This window comes from Barbus barbus, assembly GCF_936440315.1.
Source record: "Barbus barbus genome assembly, chromosome: 14".
Taxonomy (NCBI): Eukaryota; Metazoa; Chordata; class Actinopteri; order Cypriniformes; family Cyprinidae; genus Barbus; species Barbus barbus.
In genome coordinates, this window is record NC_136742.1 from 20,138,076 (window position 1) to 20,164,894 (window position 26,819).

General features: G+C 37.6%; 1 protein-coding gene across 1 annotated transcript in view; it reads left to right on the forward strand.

Annotated features, from left to right (window-relative positions):
* Window positions 1-814: 814 nt before the first annotated feature.
* LOC306880246 (NHS-like protein 1) overlaps window positions 815-26,819 on the forward strand; it is a gene marked incomplete at its 5' end in the record, with an annotated part of 102,794 nt that continues 76,789 nt past the window's right edge. The window contains one exon of the mRNA XM_079433651.1: window positions 815-1,136. Within this exon, the coding sequence (XP_079289777.1) occupies window positions 815-1,136 (322 nt within the window). The remainder of the gene's footprint in view (window positions 1,137-26,819) is intronic.

The following is a 26,819-nucleotide window of genomic DNA, read 5'->3' on the forward strand; positions in this document are numbered from 1 at the left end:
GATTAAAATAATGAAACGTGAATAGTTTTCTGATTCCAAAAGTTTTAAGAACTGCTGTAAATAAACTACTTCATACTTAACGACCTACTGTATTATAGAACTAACTTATAGTTCTGAAGTGTTGTAAGGATATAGATTTTCTGTTTATGTTTTGATATTTACCGTTTATTTTAGCACTTTGTTTTATTAAGACGTATTTTAACTTATTTTTAAGTCGTACCGAACATACTGATTATTGTCTTTAAACACACAGAAAATCTTTTCTTTTACGTTTTATTTTTGAAATTTATTTTTTCTTATGTAATATTTAGAATAAAAGCTGTTTAATGCACTTTGTAAGACTTTTTTCTGACATTGAATAAAAAATAAAATAACTACGGTATTTAAAATATAAATACTAATAAAAAGAAACATTACTCCTGTAGATGTAACTTAGATGCAATAACGAGCCGTGAGAACCTTGGGCTCCATCCCGGATTTTCCACGCAGCAGACGCTAAATGCAGGCAGGTAACTCTCTCCCTCACAGATCCAATCCAGTTCCAGTTCCATTTCCTACAGGTGGTTGGGAAGCTTAGCTCTCCGTGTTTTCTATATACTTTCTCTTCACGTTTTCGGTTCGACTCTTCTGCTTTCAAACTCATGTTTCCCGATGCTCCAGCGGCAACGTCCCAAACGGCTTCTGCATCTTTCAAAAAATTATGGCGGAACCTTTTGTAAGCAGACCTTCTTCTCACGGCAACTTCTGGGATACATCGTTTGGATTTTAAATCCCCTCAACCCGATGCTCATCTCAAATTTAAACACGATTTAAAATGCCGTTCCCCGAGAGAACCGTTGAGCCTGAGCTGGTGAGCAGGTTGAGAGGGAGCGGAGGCTCCGAGAAGAGCTTCACGACTCCGGACGGTCGCAGAGTGCGCAAACCTGTTTTGTTCTCTTCTTTGGAAGAAGTTTGTTGTCATACGCTCATCAGCATCCTACACCAACTGTCCGATCTATCGCGGCATGCCTGTGACATATTCATGGGAATTGAGACTCAGGCTGTGTTGGTCACGCAAAGGACATCAACTATTCAAGTGCGTTTGGAGAGATTACAGCTCACCGTGTGCAAGTTTGATCCCAAAACCATTAAAATACGTAAGTTTAGAGCCTCAATCTTGTATTTGTTGCTTACTTTAGTGTTTAATACTTTTATGAACAAGTCAATAGCAAACATATAGCAGCTCAGGAGTTAATAATGAACATACAACTTGATTCATATCATATGCATATCATATATAGCAGTCATTGAATGCTAAATGTAAGTTTGAAAGGCTGCACTTAGAAAGAACTATGAAGTGGGTTCTCAAGACAAAAGGCGGGTGTGAATGTTATGGGACAAGCAAGTTGGTGTAATGATTTGAGGTGAAGAGAATGCAGTTTCCCTTAAGGGTCGAAGATCTGTCAGACGTGATAGATCTGCTTTATCGTACCATCTGCGCCCACCGACACCCCTACAGCAGAAACCCCCTCCAGGACACCTTCATTAGGGTGCATACAGACTTCTGAGGTTTATATATATCTTAAAAGTTGTTGTTTTTTTCAAGAAATTTGCTTTTATTCAGCAAGAATACACTAAATTGATCAAAAGTGATAGTAAGGACATTAATAACAATGTTACAAAAGATTTATATTTCAAATACATGTTGTTCTGAACTTTATATTCATCAAAGTATCCAGGAAAAAAAAATCAAAATAACAAGCAGAACAACTGTTTTAACATTGATGATAATAATAATAAGAAATGCCTTGAGCCCCAAATCAGCATATTAGAATGATTTCTGAAGGATCATGTAGGCTAACACTGACTACAACAGTATTGATGCTGAAAATTCAGCTTTAAAAAAAATACAAAAATAAAAATATATTTCACAATATTGCTGTTTCCAGCAAATAAATAAACGAGTCACCACCAGTGAAGGTGAATAAATGTTCCCACAGGGAGAGCTCTTCTTTGGATGTCCAGCCCTTAAGACAATACCATGTAACAATAGACAGGATGTGTGACTTAAGGCAGTCTCATGCCAATCTTAAACATTTTACAATTTGGTGAACTGTTTGAGAATTCGTATGAATGCATACAATCTCATTTTACATTTTTGGAATGATCAGCTTACACTCCATTAGAGTTAGATTTAGGAGTGGGGTTAGGGGGGAACCTTCACGGTGACATATTACATACAGTAGGGGTGTGCGATATGACGATTTTTGATCGTGGACGATAAAAATGTCTCCACGATCTGCTTTTGAAGAAATATGGTAGTATTGCGCTACCGCGCACATTGTCAAATACAGTTCTGGCGCCGCCGTCTCTATATACTGTACAACACGACATACAGCAGTAGAGTTACTCAGACAGGACACTGCACTTATTCGCGTTCGCAAAAGTACATTATTTGCATACAAGCCTTGCTGGTTAAATGTTTCATTCGCGCGCTGGTCTGACGTGCGCTTGTTCTGAGCGCATACACCTGAAGCACGCGCACTAAAACGCCTGTCTAACAGCGCCTGATTACTCAACTAAGTTATATTTTGCGCTAATACTGTCAAAACACACAAGGTTTACATACAGACTGAGTTGGTTATCTCTAAAATGAAAGTAAATAGTTAAGAGAGAAACGGATGCGTGCCTGTTTATTAGATGCGTGCAGCTCTTAAAGGGACAGGACACTAAACGTGCTGTCGACTGTCATTAAAGGGATAGTTCACCCTAAAATTTAATTTCTACATAATTTAATTCCACATTGACTTTGATAGCAGGAAAGAAAAATCCTATGGAAGTCACTGAGGACCAGCAACTGTTTGGTTTTCCACCTTCTTCAAAATAGCATTTATGTTCAGCAGAAGAAAGAAACTCACTCAGGTTTAAAACAACTTTTGAGTAAATGATGATATAAAAATACAACATTATGACAGAATTGACAGACAGATGACAGAATATTAATTTGTGGTTGGAACTATTCATTTAACGTTAACAAAACAACAAAACACAAAGAGAAAAATCACTCACTATTCTTGACTGAAAAACTTTAATACAGTTGCTTTAGGAATCAGTCTATCTAGTGTTTTATTTTTATATTTGTTCATTCAATTTCATTGAATGCTCTGCTAAATACACCTATTGTACCTGGAAATAAAGCACTGTTTGTTTTATTTGTATATTATGTGTATTTGTAATGTGTATCTTTGTTCTTATTTTTTAATAAGAAAAATAAAATAATGACAGATTTTTTATCTTCGCCCACTTTGGCCTAAATATCTGCCATGCATCTTTGTCTTTCTAGTTTGGCTGTAATGCTCAGACAACTTGTAAAACCAAAATAGTAAAACTAACAAAGAATCGTGATAAAAATCGTGAATCGTGATATTTCTATAAAAAATCGTGATATGATATTTTTCCCATATCGCCCACCCCTAACATACAGTATGCTTTTGCGCATGTCAGATGGTACATATTTATATCAAATCACAGTACTGTAATTACAAATGCTCCTGAAGGTTGGAATTGATAGCAGACATTGTCACTTTGTGTTAAATGAAAATCTTTATTTTATTGAAAATATTGAGTAAATTTGTTTTAATATGAATTCTGTGTCATACGTCTTGCAAATTTGAGACAGATGTTTCCAAATGAGTGTCAGGTTGTATGTGAGAATTTTTCTCGACGCGTATGTTCAGGTTGCATTTTTTTGTGTGTAAATATAAGGTCTTTAGTCTTTAACAGGATGCAAATACTGAATTATATGATCTTTTAAGTACATTCCTGATATAAAGAAGAGGAAGAGGATGAGTTAACAGCATTAGAAAGGCTTGTTTGTATTCTCTGCACCTCAGTTTGTTTTATAATACCAGATTTGGTTAAACTGAATTGATTCATTTCTTGTTCTTTGTGTCTTAATGTCTTGTTTATCCTGCTAATAGTTTCAGACGGGAAGGAGTTAGACTTTGACTCATTACTACTGTTTGTCAATGCTTAATCATACCCAGGGACTGTCATGTTGGGCTGGTTTGTGACTTCAGGCTAATCAGAAGCCTTTAGGCTAAAGCCGATATAGGACTGGACCAGCTTTATAATCCTTTACTAAAACACATGACATTTTAAATTAAGGACTTTTTTTGTTAAAGGTCAGAGGTCAAAGTGTGTGTTTGTGTATAGCTTAGACTGAAGGTGTAAAGTACTACTGTTGGCCTTAAAGGGGAAACACATGATGATGAATCAAACTGGAGATCCTAAGTTCCTTCATTTTTCCAGACTGCATTAGAAACCGTTTCACTTTGCAAATCATACATTTTTGCCGTTGTTGTTGCTTTTTTATGTTTTACTATTTTAAATTACGACATTAATAGGTTAATGAGTATGCATTTTACGTTTAGCATTTTAATAGCCACTTTTATATAAAGCAAATTACAATACAGTCTTTAAAATAACTGTCACAAGCTTAACCTTAACCTTTTGGTTACCAGCCCAAATTGTCCTAACCACTTGACCACACCAAGTCAGTTCAATAATAGTCTGGCTCACAACATGATTTACAGCCTTCTTTGGAAGATGCAATTCTGTTAACTAATAGATTGTTTTATTACTGTAACTGTCAGTTTCCAAGCACATACAAACACACAATCTCCTTCTGAGCTGTGGAATTTCTGTCAGCCTTCTCTGGATATTTTTAGTATGCGTGTGTCTGCTCCACTCAGGCTTTTTCTAGGTCCGCTGCTTGACTTTGTTTTGCATATGATGGTCTGAAAGGGTGGAGCTGATCACACAAAAAATAGTGCTCTAGTTCACTACCTTACAGTTTATCAGTAAGTAAATGATCACACCAGTGTGTTTAGAGATCAGGCGATTGCTGTGTTCTCTGATTGTGTATGTCTACACTACAAACCGAGGTCTAATTAAGACTCATTTAGCTGCGGTTGTTATCGTTGTTGTCTGGTTGTAATGTCAGTGTGTTTGTGCATTTATATAAGCAGCTAAAGCTCATGTTCTGTGAGCATTTTTGTTAGTTACTTGATAAAAATAATTACAGCTTAGGGGTCATAATTCCTTGTTTTTCTCGTGATCAGGAATACCTTTTTTTTACTTCTCTTTCTTGCGTTTGCTCTCTTTGTTTGGTATGTTTTGTATGCATGGACTCAGAAGGCATTTCTGGGTCCAAGTCCAACCCAAATCCAAAGCCAGACCTAGGGAAAATCGTCACCTTTGACCTCCGGAGCACTTAGCATGGGAAAACAGCAAAACTTTTCTTTCATTCCCTGACCACCAGACCTCAACCCCTGATGTATGCAGCAGTGGCTGGTTACACACACACACACACACACACAAACATGAACTCAGTGTACCTACAGCTACATTCATTGAGCCTCAAATGTACATCAGCTCTTGGGCCAAACTATTCCCAAAAGCCTGGTCAGCTGACCACCAAATTAATTTTTCCATCATCTAATGCTGACTTCAAGTGAATCTTTATAATAATGTAATAACTGTAGAATGTAATCTTTAGCAAACTCAAAATTAAAATCCATTTTTCATACTGTACATGATATAACTTAAAATGATTGATTTTAGTTTTTGTTGCTTTATTTTAAAATATGTAGATAGTGTAGATGGTCATAATAACATGAAAATAATTAAACTGATATTACAGAATTGTTGATATCAATGCAACATTTTTTTTTTCTGCTTAAGATTTTGGAAACAGTCCAGAAAGAGTACTGTACAGTAGTCAGCCGGTGAACTTAAACCTGCAAAGCCTAATGTCCATTTAAAATGTTTTAGTTGCATTTCTTTCTTTGCTCATCCCTTTGAAAAAGGAAATCTACCCATTTAAGTGTTGGGATTTTAAGCTTGCAAAAGCCATGAGGATTAAAGTCAGATAACGTCAGGCCTGGACATGTGAAAGTATGATTGACTCTTTCTGCTTGTAAATGGGACATTTTCCCAGCATTAGGCCCTCTAACATGTGTATGAGTGGCCTTAGGAAAGGGCATTAGTGTCATGATAGTATTTACAACACTGATGAAACATCTACAGTTTTTGTTTTGATGATGATGCCTGGCTGATACAGCATCTTAGTGCGCAAAGCCAGTGTGTGCAAACAGCCACAGAGCAAACCCTGCAACATTGCTTTATTAGTTCATCCCCACCCAGCACTCCAAAAATGTATCTCTGTTCAGGCACAGCTAGTAAAGCATGTCCAGAGGGCAAGGTATGGTGCAGCCAGAACACTGAGTTCAAATGAGTACCCAGAATTCCAAAAGGGTAAAAAAGCCTGACAATAAGATGCTGAGGTAGTTTGTGCTGGAACCTGGGTCCAAAGTGTCACATGCTGGGTCCAAAATGACCTTTTTGTTGCACATACCAATAGGGGGTGAATTTAAAATATTTACTGGACACAAATATTTTTACTTGATACACCATACTGACTGTTGTACAACATTAAAAACTTTTCTGAATGTAACTATATACAGCAGCTTATGTTTTTATTTTATATATTTTGCAGTCACTGTAATGTCACTAACAGAATCAATTTTTCGAGAGAAAAAATACATTGAGATTGGTAATTATGAAAGTGGTGACAGGTTCAGTTGATCTCAGATGAAGTTTGGAAGAAGGAAACTGTTGGAGGGCAATGTAAACTGTTTTGTGTGTGTGTGTGTGTGTGTTTTAACCATATGCCATTGCCAATTAGATTTTGAGATCAACCTGAGGGGAATTATTATTGAGCCAAAGTTGCATGATCCTACCTGTATTTTTTTTGTTGTGAACTATTAAGGTGTGTACTGTAGTGTTTTGGTGTCTGTGAGAATACTACATGTTTTCCCTCAGTTAGAAGCAGTCACGTTCAGCCTTCTGGACATCTGGAGGTTTAGTAAGATGGATTAAAGATGAGGGAAGATTTTTTCACAATCACACACATGCAGGAGTGGAGCTGCACATAGAACAGAATAAGTTGAGTAAGACGGATGAAAGATGTGGTTATGTAACAGGTTTTGATGGACTGACAGACTGTCAGTCTTTAATCTTTGATGTTCTGCCATGTGGACAATGACCCCTGGTTTAGAGGCCAGTCGAGGGTCTTGTCTGCTTGAACTCTTAGTGACACACAGCAACGCAACAAATGATATCTAAATGATAAGTATTTGTTTTTCTAAGTTATGTCATCCATCTCAGAAATGTCATTGGTTGGCATTCCTGTGTACGACTGAAACACGAAATCCATTGGATTTGTTTTCTGTCTCTGCTTTTCAACGGCCTTTATCCATACTATTGTTCTGCTGTTGGAAGCTCTCTTGAAGTTCCTGCCTTTCATATATTGGCTGGTCCAGATGTGTGCTGTCAGTCCTCTATTGTGTGTGTCATGTGTTCCCGCCTCTTGTTACCTTATTTGGTTTGTTTCCTGTCCTCGTCTAGTGTGATCATTAGTTAATTCTTGTCCAGCCATGTACGTCTAATTATCTATGATTATCCTGTGTATTTATAGTCCTGTCTGTTCAGTTTGATTTTGTCTGGTCTAGAGTTGTAATGATATACCGGTATGACGGTCTATCGCGGTTTGAACGTACACTGTTATCATACCGTAAACATGCATCTCTACGGTTTAAAAAAATAAAATAAAAAATTGTAGATATGCAATTTATTTTGGCTGCTTCACTCTGCTGAAATGACAGAGATTGTATCTAATCTCCATCCTCCGCCGAACAAAAGTTTAAATTTGCAGTATGGGAATACTTTGGATATAAAAAAACAAAAAACACGAACGTAGGGTTTTCCTTGAGGACGAATCCTATTTGCAAAAAATGTGGACGCAAAGTGGCTGCAAAAGCAGGCAATACATCCAACATGTTCGCTCATATTCGCGGACATCATCCCTCCGTGCAGATAAAGGTATGTCGCATTTATAACAAGTTATAAGGCCGTATAATTTCTGTGATGCAGAGGGAATGCCGGTGCAGTCGTGAACATGGGATTTACAGTATAACGTTAACGAGGTTGTCACTTAAAACGCGCATCTGATGGATGGATAAATCAAAAGTAGATATGAGTGGCGCCGTACTGAAGTATGCATGCATGACACTTATGGTGTTTTCATAAACATGAACATCAGCAGAGCTACTATGAGAGAAAACCAGTTTTATTTGAGAAAAAACATTGTCAAATACACTAAACTCAACGGTCTGCAACAACCCGTCAAAATAAGTTCAATTTAACTTGAAGTCCTGACAGAAATAAATTAGCATTGTACAATGTACTTATGAGTTATGACAACAATAATTAATTTAAACATTATTTTTAAGGAATAACATGTTTGTCCATGTTTTAACTTAGAATACCTCTGTTGTGCAGCACTGCCAAAAGTAAGTGTTGTTAAATTTAAATTTTATAAAATTTTAAAACATTAATTAAAATGTTAAAGTGTGATATAGATATACATAAGGCTTATGGCTTTATTTTGTAATTATTTTTAGTTTTTTTTCCTCAGAAGGGAGGCTTACTTTCATTAAAATGATTTCAAGTTTGTTGCAATAGTCATTGTTACTGATAAGAATTATTGTTTAATATATATACTGTGAAACCGTGATATTTTCTGAGACTATTGTCATACCGTGAAAATCTCATACCGTTACAACCCTAGTCTGGTCTACTCGTTACTCCCCGGTGTTCCTGTCTGTGTCAGCCTTGCCTTGTCTTGCCCTGCCGTGATGTCTTCATTAAAGATTGTTATTTTGAGTTACATCCTCATCTGCGTGTTCCTCCCTGCTGTGTGCACCGTGACATGTGCATTCATTCAGTGTTTTGTTTTTGAGTCCTTGATGTTCCTTTTGATTTTGCGCTTTCAGATCTCTCCAGCCTCTCCTGTCCGAGTGTGCCTTGATCCATCTCATCTGGCCTTGACTGACCTTTTATCCTCTTTTGAAGCCTTTATTAGGCCGATGATGTATTGTATGCCATGTTTATGGAGTTCAGTGCAGTTTATGGAGTTTATTTCCCATTCTAAAGCCAGCTGGATTACTGGTGGCATTACCGTGCTATGAGGACCTTCAGCTGTTTGCAGACTTTTGACTATGTTAAATCCTTGGTTCTGGGGATTTACGAGCACTATGGGATTCCAAATGCATGAAGAAGCCATGTGCTTTTCATCTCAAAGCTAAATTTGCTTGTGACTTTCCTAATAGGACTGTTACTTCATGGTTCATACAGCTTTGATTCTCTAGTTTGTCTCGGTGGCCGCTCCAGATGGGTTCCGGGATGACGTGTGTTTGCTTTGTGCTTTCACCGGCCCACGTGCCCAAGCTCTGTCAGTAGGTTCAGGTTTGTTTTTCCATCAGAGGAGCCCTGGGGCAGGGCAGAGGGCCGCTGTGTCCCGTAACATGCTCATGATGATGGCGATGATAGCAATGAAAGCTGTGTTGTCCTTGTGCTCAGGCCTAATCCAATAGCCTTTGTGTTTTCAGAGCTATCTCACTGCATAATGCAGCGGATCAAACAACCCATGTGCTTGCGCACACATAGATGTTGGCGTGTGCCCACACATTCATGAATATGGGGGCCCAGGGAAGGTAAACCGATGGAAAGATATTACTTTTGGGTCTGCGGCAAGTCAATTTTTCTCATTATAATCTATTGTATGATAAAGAATGAATGGACAGTTGGACAAAGTCTAATTTCATGATGTAACTTCAATGATGAGGCATTTGGAGAGTGTTAACATGGGTATTATGCTCAATCTCCCTTTTGATGTATTTTAGAAAAGCAGATAGAGGACTAGAAGATGAATATTGACTTGTGTTAACATCTTCGTAACTGAATGGAAAATCAGATTTTAAAAACAACCTGGGGGAAATATTGAGGCGAAGTTGCATAATCGTACCTCTTATTTTGTGGTTTTATTATGAACTGTGAGAACTGTATCTTTTCCAATGGCATTGTCTCATCATCGTCACCTGTAGAATTATAAGGGATCTTTTTCCCATGCATGCAGTGATACTAATCAATCATGATAATGGCACTAAAACCCAGTGTTTGTGATAAAGGATCAGAATGAGGGTTGGTAATAATAGTTTTTGTCAATGTATATGATTTGTTAAAACAAAATATTATGTTTGTGCAAAATAGAACATAATAAAATAATACAAAATTGTGATTTATACACTGTTAAAAAATACTGTGAAATTTACCATAAAAGGTTTTTTCTCTGTAAATTATAAGATAAATGTATGATTTTTACTTCCAGTGTTAAACTTGAAGATCAACTAAGTGTACTCAACTGTGCTATTTTGGGACACCATGAATATGAACTAAAAAGTGCTTGTTAACGTTCACCAGAGCGACCTCGCACTGAACGCTCTTTGTTTGCATGTGTCATTGTTTTCTAATAGAATAAATGAAACGGGACAAAGTTAATCTTGACAAACTATATATCATTCTGAGGGTCTAAGCCTCAAGCATCGACGACAGATCGCTGTTTTTCGATGGAAAGCTTATAAGGAATGAGTGGCACAAATTTGCTACATTTGTGTAAGCAGTACACATCCAAACACGCAGAATAAAAAAGCAGTACGTACCTTTTATCATTGTAATAACGAGCCACAAACGCGTCCACTGCTGAAATCCCAGTTTAGTTAGAGAGGTAAGGGTCCACAGAACAACATCCCAGCGAGCACTTTTAGTCCAGCGAAACAATAACGTTGTAATAAGCATGAATATTCCTTTGTTTACGTTTCATTTCTTCAGAGAGTTATTGTTCGCGTCCGTTATGGAATAAATTACGCTCAAAAACAGCGTCTTGGTGGTAAAAAAACAAAACTATGTTGCAGCATACGGTTTTACAAAAATGAGACCGTCTACGGAAAAAAAAGTCTCAGAAAAGCGGATTATAGATTAAAAAAACATTCAGTGTGGAAAAATATTTTTCAAGGCACGTCAGTGCCTATAACTTTTTATCTTTTTGAGCATTATCAACTCTGGATGATAGATAGTAAAGCCCAGAGTCTCTTCTTTCCAAAGATACCTAATTTGTTTGTGTAAGCACACTTTGTCACAAACTGTTACCATTTTAATTTAGGTAGGTTATTTTCACCTGCGAGGCCACAAATGGGGTTGAAGGTTAACAGGTTAACATTATCTCTGTATTTAAAAAAAAGTCTCTGTATTTAAAAAAATCATTTAGTCACCACACTTGTAGTACACTTGAGTGTACTAGTGAATGAAAGATGGGTTCTAGTGTACTACAGGTGGTGACTAAATAAATTTTTTAAATACAGAGAATGTTAAAAGCACTTTTTAGTTCATATTCATGGTGTCCCAAAATAGCACAGTTGAGTACATTTAGTTGATCTTAAGTTTATCTTAAGAAGTACTAAAAATAAATGTAGTATATTAAGTACAAAATTAGTGTGTGAAAATAGAGCACTTTAAGTACATTTGGAAATGTACGTTTAAAAAAAAAAAAATCTGGGTATGCTTGAAGTAGTGGGGAAAAGTCATAGAAATTAATATGAAGTGTTTTTTAATAGCAGCAAAAATGATAACAATTACAATTTTTAATAGTGAACCTTTTCTCAGCTCTATTGATTGCTCCTTTTTTTCAGTTTCTCTAACTTGCTTTTTAGTCCTTGTCTAGTAATCCGAACTGATTAGAAAGGTCATGGGAATTTACTGGTCAAAAGCTGTGAGAACCGTGACTTTTTCTGCTGGTCAGACACTGTCATGGTCAGCCTTTCAGATATCTGGATGTTACTCATTACAGTCCAAGTGTAAGACACAGAACAAAATGTAGTGCACCCAGAAACTTGTGCCTATAATAACAAATAAAGATGACAATGATAGCCAGTTTCCAGTAAATAATAGATAAGTAAAGCAATAAAATCAGTGATAAACATGAATCAGTGTAACATACAGAAAAAAAATAGTTTATGTGCAGCAATTTCTGAAACATTTTGTGCCTCAGTATAAATACATGAAGTGTCCCAGACATTGTAGTTCAGGTGGCATTTATCTTGTCCATGTGCTCATGTCTAGAAATAGACTCCATATCTTGATCCTCTTCCCCTCTTGGAGACTCATTTACTGGTCAGTTCTGCTGCTTCAGTGACAGAAGCTTTCCGCATCAGTCTTAATCATGTCAGAATGAGGCCTATTGGGCTGTTTTTGGATTAGGATAAAAAACACCCTCCCTTTTGTTTGAGGTCAAAGGTGCTCTTCTCAGAGGTACAGCCTGTTTGAAAAGACTGATCATTAGCGCTCCTCCCAGACTGGAGAGCCTTTCCCATGGGCTGTTAACTGGAGAAGTATGTTCAGAAGTGGAAGTTCTTAGGTCTGGTATGGGTGGTGTTTGTGCTGGTTTAATGCTCTGTAGTGTTTCCACCTCTGTGAATGTTGTTTGGACACGAACCTCAAAGTGGCCACATGAGAAATGATGTTGGGCATGGCATGGTACACCCAGCACCACAAAAACACACACATTACTCAGTCATAGACTATATATACTGCAGTAGAGGCTCAAATATCTCAGTAAAGTTGTTTCCTATACAGCAGGTGTCGAACAATATTTTTGACATGAGGTGCTCTTTCTTTCTTTCGGTTGGTAAGATTTTTAAAAATGTTTTTTAAAACAGGAATGTTGTGAAATATAATTACAATTTAAAATAGTTTCTTATTTGAATATATTTTAAAATGTAATTAATTCCTGTGATGGCAAAGCTGAATTCTCAGCAGCTGTAACTCCAGTCTTCAGTGTCACATGATCCTTCAGAAATCATTCTGATATGCTGATCCTGATTATCGATGTTTAAGTCGGTTATGTTGCTTAATATGCATGTCAAAACAGTCATTTTAAAGAACATTTAAATCTTTTGTAACATTAAAAGTCTGTTTACTGTCACTTTTAATCAATTTAATGCGTCTTTGCTGAATGTAAGTTTTAATTTGATTAGTTTTTTTTTTTTAAAGCATTCTGGCCCTAAACTATTATATAGAGTATAGTACAATCTATTTATAATATACAGTGGATCTGTTGAAAATACTGAGAAAATACAAGGCCTGTTGCTGTTATGTCACATTATGTTTTGTGTTTTTATGTAGACCAAGATTAAAGAGGAAAAAACACAACAAACAGTATTATAGTATAGTATTTTGAATTAATGACAATTAAATCATTAATTGGAATGACTTTTGTTCCAAATTAAACATAACTTTACAGAGTACTGACTCAAAGACCCATTACTAACGATAATTGGGTGATATCTTTATTTTGATGGAACAATTTTTGTATCATTTACTTTTAAGTACTGATTACATTATACAGTATAATTAACATTTATTATTGCCTGTAATCTTAAATATCCATAAAGTCACAACTCATTCTGGTAGTTCTTTACCCACAGAGGACATTTGTTATATTGCCTCAGATTTTAAATGAACTATTATGTACAGTATTTTGGCATGTTTTTGCTGCTGCCTTTGCATTAGTGGCACCTATAACATATAAAGTGATTAAGTCTAGGTAGAAAGCTCACTAGGGTTTGAAACAGAGCCTATCTCTGTCTTTTGCTGTCTGTTAGGGTGCTCTTCAGCAGGTGAGCTGGGCTCCACTCACCAAACATAAAGCTCATTGTGTCTGAACGTCTGTGTTGGAGTTATAGCTCGTGGGCTGCTGTCGTCGCTCAGTAAAAATAAACATGGATTTTCCAGCCCCATCTGTCGCCCAATCTCTGCCTCCAACCCCTCTCTTCTTTCCTTGTCACTTCTAAAACCCTTCTCCCCCTCTCGCTCCTTCTTCGTGTCCTCTCTGAACTCTCTTAAGCTTCATTTTCTCCTTCACTCTTCATATGACTTGGATTACATAGTTTGAGGGTGTGTGTTTGTGTGTGTGTGTGTGTGGCGTGTAGTCAAACCAGGGCCTCACGTCCCACTGTGACCGGGCTGTACAAAGGAAATGCCACACAGACCCCAGGACGTTTTATTCACCGTGAAATGCTCTTACAACAGTAATGATTTGCAACAAAGGGACCAGTTCACCAGAGAGAAGTTCAACAGTTCAAATTCATATTTTAAATGACTTTTCCCATGTGAGAAGTTACATCAGTAACATTTAACAAGATCTGGTTAATGAGACCTGATTAATGTTCTTCCAAATCTGTAGGACTGATTTTCTTCTGCAGAACATAAACAAAAACATTCTTTGGGCCAACTGGATGATCCAGTCAGTGAATTTAACTCAAAGACCAGATCAATGTTATTTGTGAACAAATCAGATTGTTTTTGTGAAGTAAATGAGTATGGGTGCCTTCACATCTGTAGTTCGGTTCATTTGGTCCGGACCAAAGGCAAAAAATTATACATTGTAGCTATTTTTAGCCGTTTTGGTTCCTTTTCACACCACACTGTTTGCTTTGGTCCGAACCAGCTGAAACGAACCAAAATGCAGTCACGTGACAACATCCGCTTCACTTGTTGGCTAGATGTGTCTTTGAACGCGTTCCCTAAACTGCTTTTCGATTGGTCAGAAAGAGCGTGCGGAAAATTCCAACGGTGCTCCCGGAAGTAAACAAAGACAGGAGTAAAATGCAGCAGACAGCACACTGCTATTACATTATTACAAATTTCTATGAGGCTCTGCACCTCCTCACAACCCCAAGTTTGTCCGCGACCTGCCATGCTAAACTGCAAACTGTCCACAAACACTTCCTCATCCCATAATGCACAGCGCAGCTGACTACGGCAGCTGGTTTAGTCTAAAAAATGCACAGTTCTTTTTGCAGTTGGGTCTGTTTGAGGTCGGATCGCGTTCTCACCACAAACGAACCACTCCAGGGTTTGTTTGAAAGCGTGCAGAGACCACCTCTTCAACTTCTACTTTTAGCTTTTGGTGCGCACCCGAGTGTGATTGCTGCATTCTCACCTGCCCAAACGAACCGTACCAAGAGGGAAAACGAACTTTAGTGCGATTCAACCGAACTAAATGAGGCAAGTGTGAAAGCACCCTAAATGAGGCAGGTGTGAAAGCACCCCTTGAGTAATTCATGAAAAAGATCTGTCTCTAAAGAATCAATGAATCATTCTTTATGAACGAATCATTCTTTTAAAACATTCACATCTACTCTGCCCAGGAACTCTCATGTACTCTCAAGCCAAAGGGGTGACAAATAAATTTTCACTCTGTTTTTCACACACAACTTAAAATAGTGAATAAGTCACTTTTAAGGTGCTTGTGTCACTCCAAAGCTTCATTCACTTTCATTGTTCAAATGATAGGCCAAAATTAATTATTGTGTTCCAAAGAAGAAAGTCAAATGGGGTACACAGAACTTTTGTCTGAACACTGTTTTCTCAACTATCCCTTTAAAAAGTGACAATATGCCATTGACACTTGAACTGCTGTCTTGAAGCAAATGGAGGAAGCTTCATGCAGTGTAAACTTTTTGTGGAGTGTGTGTTTGTTAGAGTGATTCATTTCACCTCTCTTTGAGTCCCACTGTGAAACAACACAAGTCACGGCAGTCTACACATGCTTACTTTAAAGGGATAGTTCACCCGAAAATGAAAATTCTGTCATTAATTATTCACCTACATGTAGTTCCAAACCCATCAGACCTCTGTTCATCTTCAGAACACAAATAAAGATATTTCTCAAGAAGACAATTTCTTCTCTTCCTCTCTTGTAAATGTGCATCAAAGACTGACACAGAAGAGAGGAAATTGTTGAATTAAGTCTTTATTTTGGTTTTATTTGTGCACAAAAAGATTCTTAGCTTCATAAAATTACGGTTGAACCACTTATGTCACATGGACTATTTTAACAATGTCCATACTACTTTTCTGGGCCTTGAACGTGTTAGTTGTGTTGCTGTGTATGCAGGGTCAGAAAGCTCTCATATTTCATCAATCTTCATTTGTGTTCTGAAGATGAACAAAGGTCTTACAGGTTTGGAACAACATGAGGGTGAGTAGCCTAATTGATGACAGAATTTTCATTTTTGGGTGAACTATCCCTACCCCTAGAAGATCAGGTTCGTGTTTAAAACACAACACAAGATGACGTTCACCAAACAATAGGGGAAAGCTCTTTATTTCTTTCTTTCTGGCCTATCTTTACTTTTCCATACTCTTTCTTTTTTAAACATGCATATACATACACACACACACTAGTTGCCCTCCCACAAATGCTGACATACATGTTCCACAGTTCACCGACAAAGTCACTTTCTAACAGAGGATGTTTTTCAGGAAGCACTGGTGGTGTGGGAAGACTTCACCACACAGACAATGAAATGATATTAAAACACCTTTTCGTACACATTCAGCCACAGGATGCCTACGACACCTCGACCCCACTGAACAAACACGCTTTGTGTTGAAAAGTGTACGAGTGTGGTCAGATGTGTTTTAGCTTTATGCCTGTTCAGCATATATGCACTGACCACTGCTGGAGAGCTTGCACTTTTCTTTCAGACATGGTTTAGTCCTGTGGGATGAGAAAGCTAAAAATACAGAAGTATGTTTTCTCTGTGATACCTCCTGCTTGTCTTTGTATGAGACTCTGTGTGTGTGTGTGTGTGTGTGTCTTTAGGTCAGTGTGTCTGCAGCGCAGCAGCTGTGTGTGTTTTGTCCGGGAGGGGTGGACAGGAATTTGGGCATGAGACAATTATGTAATTTATTTTCAACAGCAAACAAAATTGACTTTAGCATTAGAGGTGGGTAAACTGTCTGTCTGTCTGTCGAGTTTTTTAATATAATTTAATCCAAACCAAATGTCTTTTTCAATATTTGTAAAGATTTGAAGGACAATATACTGAATAATGAAAATAATTACTTATTAAATATTATTCATCTTTCATGTAAATTGCAATACAAACAATTAGCTAAATAAAACAATTTAATACAAACAAACAATGCTATTTGGTCTTCTAATGCTGGTTTGCACTTTTTTTTTTAATGATCATTTTTGTTACTACCATAGCAGAGCAAAAAGGACTAGCCTTGTCTTCTGATGTGCTTTGACCAATAGCTCAGTTTTGGATATGATGTGAACATTCATTCAAATGTTCAGCTGCAGGGCAAATCTGATCCATCTTCATCTGCCTCCCCAAACATAGAGGGGTTTGTTCATTTCCCACAGTGACTGAAAAGATCATGTTTGCTGCTGTTTGAGACAGATTACCAGACAGCAGAGGAATGTACTGATACTCTCCTCAGTACTTCAGTAGACAGAACAGAGCTCTTTCGTCCTCCTAAAACGCTGTTGTCTGTGTAGCACAACATCTCATCCTGTAGAGAGATGGACCTCTGACACTCACACGCTCATGGAAAATCCCTCACAAACTCGCTTCCTCTGCGGATGAGCACTGATACTTTATGAAACATAACCGGGACACAAAAGCATCATGTTGCTTTCCTTTGTGGTTAGTTTCTCTGGCCTCAGGTCAGAGAAATGTGATGTGTTGGTCGTAGTTGCCTGTGCAGAGCACAATTGTATTAGGGTTTGATCACCGTTTTGCTCAGATGTTTGTAGTACACTGTATGACCTCTAAAAATGTACCACTGTATACTGGGTTACTGTATTGTGTTACATATGGTGCAGTGATAGTATCGTTGGGTAATTTATTGCATAATTACAATGTTTTGTTTTATTATTTTTGTGGCAACAATATAAATGTAAGTAACATCTGTTAATATTGAGATGATTTTTGGCACATTTTATTTGTCCATTAATTTCTTTAAGATGATGTTGCTAACCTCTCCGATTTAAAATTCAATATTAAAATAAGTTTGATTTTTTTTATGAATTCTTAATCATTTTCAAAAGTTTAATTTCTGTGAATCAAGTAAATAAATCTTTAGGGCCCTATGAAATACATTTTATTTTTTCCCAAATTCTTTTTTTTCCATTTAAATGTTTCTGGATTCCATTTTTTTTTTTTTTTTTTTCGTTTTAATTTTTGTTTTAATGGTTAAATTAAATTTTATTAATCTAAAAGCATGTCTAAATGAAAAAAAATAAATAATGAAACTTACAATATTTAACCGCAATTTATTAAAAGTTTATCAACAATTACATTTTAAGCTCCTATATGAAATGTTTTTTTCCCTCAAATTTAATTTTCTATTAATTTTCTGAAATGGTTTCATTAAAGTTTAATAATCAAAAGCATTTCTAATTAATTGATTTTATAGAAAATAATATTTTCTTATTTTATTCATTTCTTTTCCCCCTGAATTCCCCTATTTTGCGTATGCACATTTTGCTATAAATAAACTTTTTTTTTTTTTTTTTCTGCTAAATCAACTGTTTTTATGACTGGATTCCACGATTCCGTCGACTTTTTTCCGCATCGTGGGAATCATAGGGCCCTAAATCATAAAACTCTGGATCGTTAATTTTATTTGTGTTGCCAATCATGTGACACTGAGGACTATATAAATATAGATATATATTTTGAATGTCATAAAAAAAAAACTACATCGCCCATCCCTATTTAATAGCATTGTATGCATGCCTTGGAATGGGGGTGTGTTGAGAGACATTGTTATTCAACTTCCGAAAGCGTTAACTTTATTTATGAAAAGTCAAACCTATTTCAAACAGCAGTATCACTATTACATTCACTCAAGGTTTGTCTTAGTAGTGATTCATGGTTCAGAGAGCAATTCATAATCTTACCACACACATAGTGTAATGTCTGTCATGTCTAGCGTATTATTAAGAAACAAAAGACTGAGGAAATCTGGACACTTCACCGGAAACATTAGATCTGCCTTTCTTGTATCCTCTAATATAATCCAGCACTCAGGCAGACCTGAGCACAGCAGTTGAAGGGAGTACCATACACCTTCCAATGAATCATGACAAATTTAATCCACATGCAAACACCACCAGGGAGTGTTTCAGACGTTGGGAGAAAGATTTGATCTGTGTTTTTGCTGTCGCTGCCCTGAGCGGGAGTACAGGTTCTCTGGGTGGGGCTCTTGTTTTGCTTTGAATTGGTACTTGTCTCGTCTTTCACTGGCTTAATCGCTTTAGGATTCCTCCTGAGCCCCTGTGTCTATGTGTGGAATTCTGCCCTGGGAATTTTTAGAAAACATGTAGACCTACGTTTTGTGTGCATAAAGTGTGTATGGAAATATATGTATTTCAGATTTGAGAAAGCTACTTAGAAAGAAAAACTAACTTACCAAGTTAACACACTAATAATCCCTGCATCCGAATATGTCTTCATATTATACAGTAGACAAAAACAGGTGCCTACTATGTCCGAATTTATAGTTTTCATTATGAAGTGTGCATTGGATGGACACTTTACTATCCCATGAGGATTTATGAATAGCAGTTAAGTGACGCAACTGACGCTGTAGGTCACATGACAATAACAAGATTGCAAATGTAGTACATCCGAATTTCATTCATTCTACATAGGTTTGAAATGACATGAGGCTGAGTAAATGAAGGCAGAATTTTCCTTGCTACGGAACCCTTTTAATAGCTCTACAAGTTCTAGAAAATTTCTCCTCAACACTGATAAAACGCTAACATTATCAGTCAATAAATGCCTTCTAACTTTGATCTCCCCTGAAATCTCCATCTCTCCTCTTCCTCCATCTGTGTCTCTCCCTTCATGTTTTATTCACAGTCCTCTATTGAGTGGATAAACATCAAATAAATCTCGCCATAGTTTTTCTCTCTCTCTCTCTCTCTCTCTCTCTCTCTCTCTCTCTCTCTCTCTCTCTCTCTCTCTCTCTCTCTCTCTCTCTCTCTCTCTCTCTCTCTCTCTCTCTCTACCTCTCTCTCTCTCTACCTCTCTCTCTCTCTCTACCTCTCTCTCTCTCTCTACCTCTCTCTCTCTCTCTACCTCTCTCTCTCTCTCTACCTCTCTCTCTCTCTCTACCTCTCTCTACACACAGTAGTGTCTGCAGCTGGAGAGTAGGGGGATGAGTGTGGTTAATCAGCCCATGAAGGGCTGCGGTTTCTGGGGGATCTATGGTCTGCTGGGACCCTAGTGTGGAGCTTCTGAAGTCTTTGTCTTCTTCTGACAGGGAGGTAATTTGATAGCCTTTATAGTGTCCGATTTAAATGTCAGTCTTGAGAGGAGAAAGCTGTATATCCTTCTCTTGCTCATTCTTTCTTCTAATACTCTCACTTGCTTATGTTTCTTTATCCCTTCTTTATCAGTTTTTTACTCATCTTTTCACAATCATAAAATATTAAGTCATACATGTTTTAAATGATATCTTAAATATTTTTTTGTGGAGCTGTGGTATTAAACTGTTGCATTTGATGTAAAAGCTCATGCACCAGTATGAGAGCTGCCAAGAGGGGAAAAAACATCTCATAAAACACACGTAACTACATTTCAAATAATGAAATGATTTATATGCTGTATTTTCTTTTGTCAATGCAGGGCTACTTTTAAATGGGCATCAGTGGAGAAGAATGTGAAAACAAATGTATTTTAATTAATATTATGCTTTTCATTTTTGCTTAATTTTTAGAAAGATGTATTTTTGCAACAACTCATTTAACAGACTGTGTCTATCCCTCACAGCCTCATTTCCATTTGTGTGAGTTTACATATGGCACAGATACATTGGTCTTAATTTCTTTAAATTTGCATTTTTAAATAAAGTATTGAAATGTCTCGTTTAAATTTAAACGGAAAGAACAAAAAACAACAAAAGAACAAAAAACAAACTCAACACAATCGATATTTTAAAGAAAATTGGTAACAAACTGTTTTGATTGTTGATCCCTCAACTTTGTCTCGTTGTTTTTTTGTAGCTTCTGTGGGAGTCTGTGTGTGTGTGTGACACGAAGGGGGAGTTTATTGTAAGCATTCACTAACAACATAACAGCTTGTCTTAATTGGCCTGGGAGAGTATGAGGAAGTGTGTGGTGTTAACTAAAACAGTTGCTTTTCTCTGTCCTGCAGACATGGGGCCCACCAAGCTCCATTTCCCCCCTTTGAGCTGATCTGAGCTCAGTATATAGCTCATATTTTCATATTCATTATCTGACTCTTAATAGTGTCTGCCAGTAGATGAATCCAGAAGAACTTCCGAAGACCCTATAAGCAATACATTAGCACCTTCCTCTCTTATTTCCTTTATCACCCTCTATCCATCCCCATCTTTCTGAGAAGCATATGGTGGCACACCCAGTCTGTCTTTCATGTGGTGCCTGAGTGGGTCCCAACCCCACTACCCCTCCTAGTGAAGACGCCTCCGTACAGAGACAGCGATACAGGCATGATTGTGGTGGTGGGGTCAGGTCTGAGCGGATCTCACCAGAGTGATTCCACATGTGCCACGCAGAGCTCCATAACGAGTAGGAGGATACCGTCTCACAGACCCACCTGGAACCCATCAGATATGCCAGTTATTTTAACGGTAGCCCTGTCTGTGTAGTATTTTATAATTGTACACGTACTGAATTGGCAACATGCATGGCAGAAAGCACAGCTGGGAGTCTGAGCCTTTTTCTTTTTAATGAATGTCCATGATAATGGTTAGGATTTACATTTGTTGCTTAAAATCATCGTTATGTATATGTGACCCTGGACCACAAAACCAGTCATAAGTCGCATGGGTATATTTGTAGCAATAGCCAACAATACATTGTACGGGCCAAAATTATCCATTTTTCTTTTATGCCAAAAATCATTAGGATATTAAGTACAGATAATGTTCCATGAAGATATTTTCTAAATTCCCTTCTGTAAATATATCAACTTCATTTTTGATTAGTATTATGCATTGCTCTCTAACCATTAGGCCACGGGGAAGTCGTGGCCTTATGGTTAGAGAGTCGGACTCGTAATCGAAAGGTTGCGGGTTCGAGTACCCGGCCGGCAGGGATTGTAGGTGGGGGAGTGAATGTACAGCGCTCTCTCCACCCTCAATACCACGACTGAGGTGCCCTTGAGGGGGGGGGTTAGATGTTTGTCCGGGGGGGGTTGCAGATGAAAAGAACGATTGGATAGGGGATACGATTGGATCCCCTAAAGGGATTTCCTAATTCCTAAAGGTTAATGATTAAAAAAAACTGTTAATAATTGGTTACACAGAACTTTATTACATTAATTCTCTCCTCCTCTCCTACTCAGCAAACAGCAGCAAACATTCGGTGTAAGAGTAAAGAAACGACATAATTTATAATACGTTTATTTGATTCACAGCTGCTACATATAGTGTTTTGACCTCGACAACCCAACTAGGCTAGCCTACATTTTACCGCAAACTTGCGACTAGTTAACTTTCTAAAGAAGGCGCAATCGCGTTTGCTAAGGGTCGGGACTTACAGTAACATCAACACACTGAAACTGTTGTATTCAGAATATAAAATATTTTATAGCACTTTTTAATCTGTGATTGTGTGTTAAAAGTGTTCACGAGATACCAACCTTTCGCCAGCCGTCTTCTCTCCACAGATGATCCAGACAGATGTGGTGTGCACGGAGGGGAGGGGCTGTGTGCGCGTGTGTGTGTGTGTGTGTGTGTGTGTGTGTGAGGGAGAGAGAGACGCGTGAGTGACAGAGAGATGAAGAGAGAGCAGGGAAAGGAAATGCAGTTGAACGAATTCGCTGCGTGTTTTAAATGGCGTACAAAAGAATAACGAAACGCAATATGTGACGGTCGGTATTGATTTTTTTTTTTTTTTGGTCGGTGTTGAATCTGTGGCGGTCGGAATTTAATCTGTGGCGCACCGCCACAGATTCGTCTATGTGTGGGAAACACTGCATTCAGTGGCATTAAGGATATAGGTTATACAATAAGCTAATTTGAGACACTTCCACACTATATTCTCTGCGCTCAGGGTTGACCCAGGACTGATGTGGGCTGGGCAGCCCAGAGCAGCCCAGTGCTAGAGTTGGAGTGGGTCTATATTTACATCCCTCAAGCCCACACCCTAAACTCCCCAAACGCTTGAAATTACACTCGGCTTTAAAATGTGAAGAAGGATGTGTGAGTTTGGTGCTGGTTAGTTTGAATTTGGGTGAAGTTCACTCACTGTCTGCCCTTCTCTGTGCCTCTTTCATAGTTTTTTTTTATCTTGCAGTACACTAAATTCCTTTGTGCAAAAGCAAGGAGCGGCAGCCGTAGGGTCAGACATGTCACTGATCCTCACACACACTCATGCCACCACTGATGCCAAGGCTAAAACCATAGTTCATGTATTTGGCCCCCATCCCATCTATGACATGTAAATGACACTTGGCCTATAAACTGTAGATCATTCTATCGTTGTTCCCATCTCTCGCTTCTTATCTCGTTGGGGCATCAGTTTAATATTTCTGAAATGATAGCAGATGCCTGTTCTGCTTGACTCATAGAGGAGTCATGAATCTGTTAGGTGTGCCTGAGGGTTTATGGGATCTGGGATTGTTGTTGTGAGATGATAATCTTGCACAAGCATCATTACATTCCACACTCATTTTTAATGTTTAGCTTTGCAATGAACGCACAGTTGTTTTTAGTGTGGATGATGGCCCACAGATAGCCCAGACAGATGAGCATTGCACACAAAGCTGTAATCTGATTGGCTATTTTAACGCAAGTTCTGAGAGATGTACATTCACTATTATTGGAATTAGGGATGCACTAATATTAAAATTCTGACTAATAACAATAATTACTTCCATGTTTTGACTGATTACTATTTTGCCTAAATAAATTGAAAACGAAACACTTGAATTTAAACATGACAACATTGTCAAGTATGAAAAATTGGTGCTTATTTTGAGATTTAAAGATTACATTAAACCGTTATTAAATTGTGTTTTTAAGATTATCTTTAAATTAGTGTAAGATGATGCTTAATGTAAAAACAGAGGAAATTAGCATGCATTTCCCATATCCAATTAAAAAAAAAGAAAATCTTAAAATGAATATAGGACTGATATATTGAACATCCCTAATTTGGGAAGTAGGTTCTTTTCTGTCAAAATCTGGCTACATTAAACTGTTACTTAACAAGCAAAATAATCTTGGCTCACAAATTTGAATTGTATCGTCTTCATGGAGTCTGTGTGACTTATTTGTTAACTATGTGTATAAACCTTTCTTTGTGCATCATTTTCCCAAACAGCCTCATGGCAGAGTCATCAGTAGTAAAGTCGTAAACAAATTATCTCACAGTGGAATCCCTGGTTGATTTGCGGGCAGTGATGGGATGAGATGTGGAGTCTTCCAATGCTGCCGTTGGCCATAATGAGACCACAGGCACTCAGGACTGTGTGAGAGCTGGTGCCATCCAGCATGTGGCAGCACTTTTAGATTCCCCAAATCGTGTCTCTGCTTTAAACATCACACAGCGCTCTGTATTAATCTCTCATGGGCATAACAAATAGCAATGCAACTCAAGAGATTTTTCTGACCAAAGCTGGCTACACCGAAGATGTTGTTTGGAGGAAAATCATTACAATTCAAGATTTTGCATGCAAGCCGTAAATAAAAAATTGTCTTCATCAAAGCTATATGCATATCCATAGGTACCTGGTTTAGAATCTGGCCTTTCTTCCCATTCCTGTTCTGCCTCTCTCTCCCTGTACCTTCTTGATGCTTCCCCACCTGTCAAATAAAATAGATATTTTAAGAAATAATGTAATTTATTTTTATTTATTTTTGCTGTGAAAATAGTTTTTCTTACCATGTTCAATTATATATCTTTTGCTGTGATTATTTCTGTTGATTTTTAATGAAAATATGGAATTCTGTGGAATGATTGAAACTTTGCTATGCTTTTTATTGGTACAATAAAATTTTCCAAACAGGACCTCTTAAAAGATATATTTTGTTTTTAATTCTGTGAAAATTTCTGGAGATTTCTATGGAATTCTGTGCACACTCATTTCACTTTAGCCCTGTCATGGTTTCAAGAGATTGTTCTTGCATAGGTCAGGGATATTAATCTGTACCTTCTCTGATGATTTTCCGTAGGAAGATGATTCTAAAAGTGCAGGTTTGTAAAAGCCCAGTGAGGTTCTTTATTGGAATCTGTTCCATGAAGAACCTTTAACATCCATGTAATCTCTCCATTGCGCAAAAGGTTCTTTTATAGAGAAGAAAGGTTCTTCAGATTATTAAAATTGTTCTAAAGGGTTCTTTTAAGAATCAAACAAAAATGGTTCTTCCATTGCAAAATTCACTTTTGGAACCTTGTGTGGTCAAGTGTCTGATCTGGTGTGACCCAGAAACCCCAATAGTTGATTAAACAGAACCTTTCATTATACTTTCCTGTATCCCTATTAATTCCTCTATCCCTGCAGTTTTGAGAGCCAAGTGTCCCCATGCATCTCTCTGAAGCAGCCTCTCCAAATGACTGGATTTTCTTTTGTTGGTTTGTTTGAGGCAAATTGCATTATGAGCTCCATCACCCTCTTCAGCCGTTTTAGGATGTTTAAGCGGTGCTCGACTAGCAACCGCAAGCCTCTTCAGATGGTGCGGCATCTCCCTGGCAACCTGCCTGGCAGGGGTCACTGCGGTCAGGCTTCTGTGAACCCCCCCCAACTCCTCTCCCATGCTAGGCGGGCCCTTTACATCAGGGCGAGTGCGTTTAGAGCACGTGTGCTGTGGTGTGGAGGAGGTGTATGTGTGTGTTTGGAGCAGCAGAGTGGGAAAGCGTGAGTGTTTGTGGAGCTCAAGGAGGATAAACGGACACGGTCATGCCTGTCAAAGGGATCAGTTTCTGGGGCTACAGGAAGAGGAGAAGCCCTTACTCAGGTACAGCCAGTGAGGGAGTGAATGGGAGCATGTGCTCACTTTAATTATTATGGCTCATAACTTAACTGAGTACTTAACTTAACTGAGTAGTACTGAGGCTGTGTTTTACTTTTTTCAAAGATAAATTAATACAAAAGTGTAGTGTTGCTTATTTGTGTTAAAGTAAAAGCATCTGTCTGTGTCTACATGTTGTTATATATTAAGCATTGTAGTTGGATATATTGTTATATATTTGTATATATGTCTTTTGATTTTATTTTGCCCAAACTGGCAAAATAAAAACTTTTTTTTTTTTTTGCAGCCATGTTATAATACATCATAGTATATTGCAATATGTTATCTAAAAGATGTATATCTTCATACTGCCCTGAAGAAGTGGATTTGTGCAGTCTCTGACTCCGCCTCTTCTTTGTCCATGACTCCTCCCCTGACTCTTAATTGACAGCTGATTCCTCACAATGCATTTCTGAGAAGTACAGATTAAGTGCCACTTTTCTCTCTGAGGCAGAACAAAATGACCAAAAAAGGTTAAGACTATCAGACCTTCGCTAACAGTCGAAAAATAATTTCTGTTGTTTGAGTATGTTGAAGAGATATGTTAGTAAAGTTTATTTTTCTGACCTATACAGGCCTTCTTTTTTTTAACAATGGTTAGACAGAATTGGCGGGCAGCTGTGGAGGGGTATGAAGAATCTTTTGTGTGGTTGGCTAATTCAGCTGCATTCCACATCTAGAGGTTTTACTCATTCATCCTTAAGCACACACACACTGAATAGATACCCCTCCTCCTCCAGCATTCCCTGTGTTTTCCTCACACACGCATGAGCGTTCTGGCAGTGTTCATTATCAGGTTTGCATGTCCAGCTGGGTCTCCAAAAAAGTGTTAGATTTGCTTGAATTTAATTTGTTTTTAAATTTCTGCAGGAATAAATAACAGAATTGCCACAAGATGAATTATGAATCTGGTATAATCATCTGTAACTGACATGAAACTTTTTATTATTTTGCTTGTTTTATTTTTTTTTTATTAGCCTATATTATTACTTTATAATTACTCCTGACTGATGTAA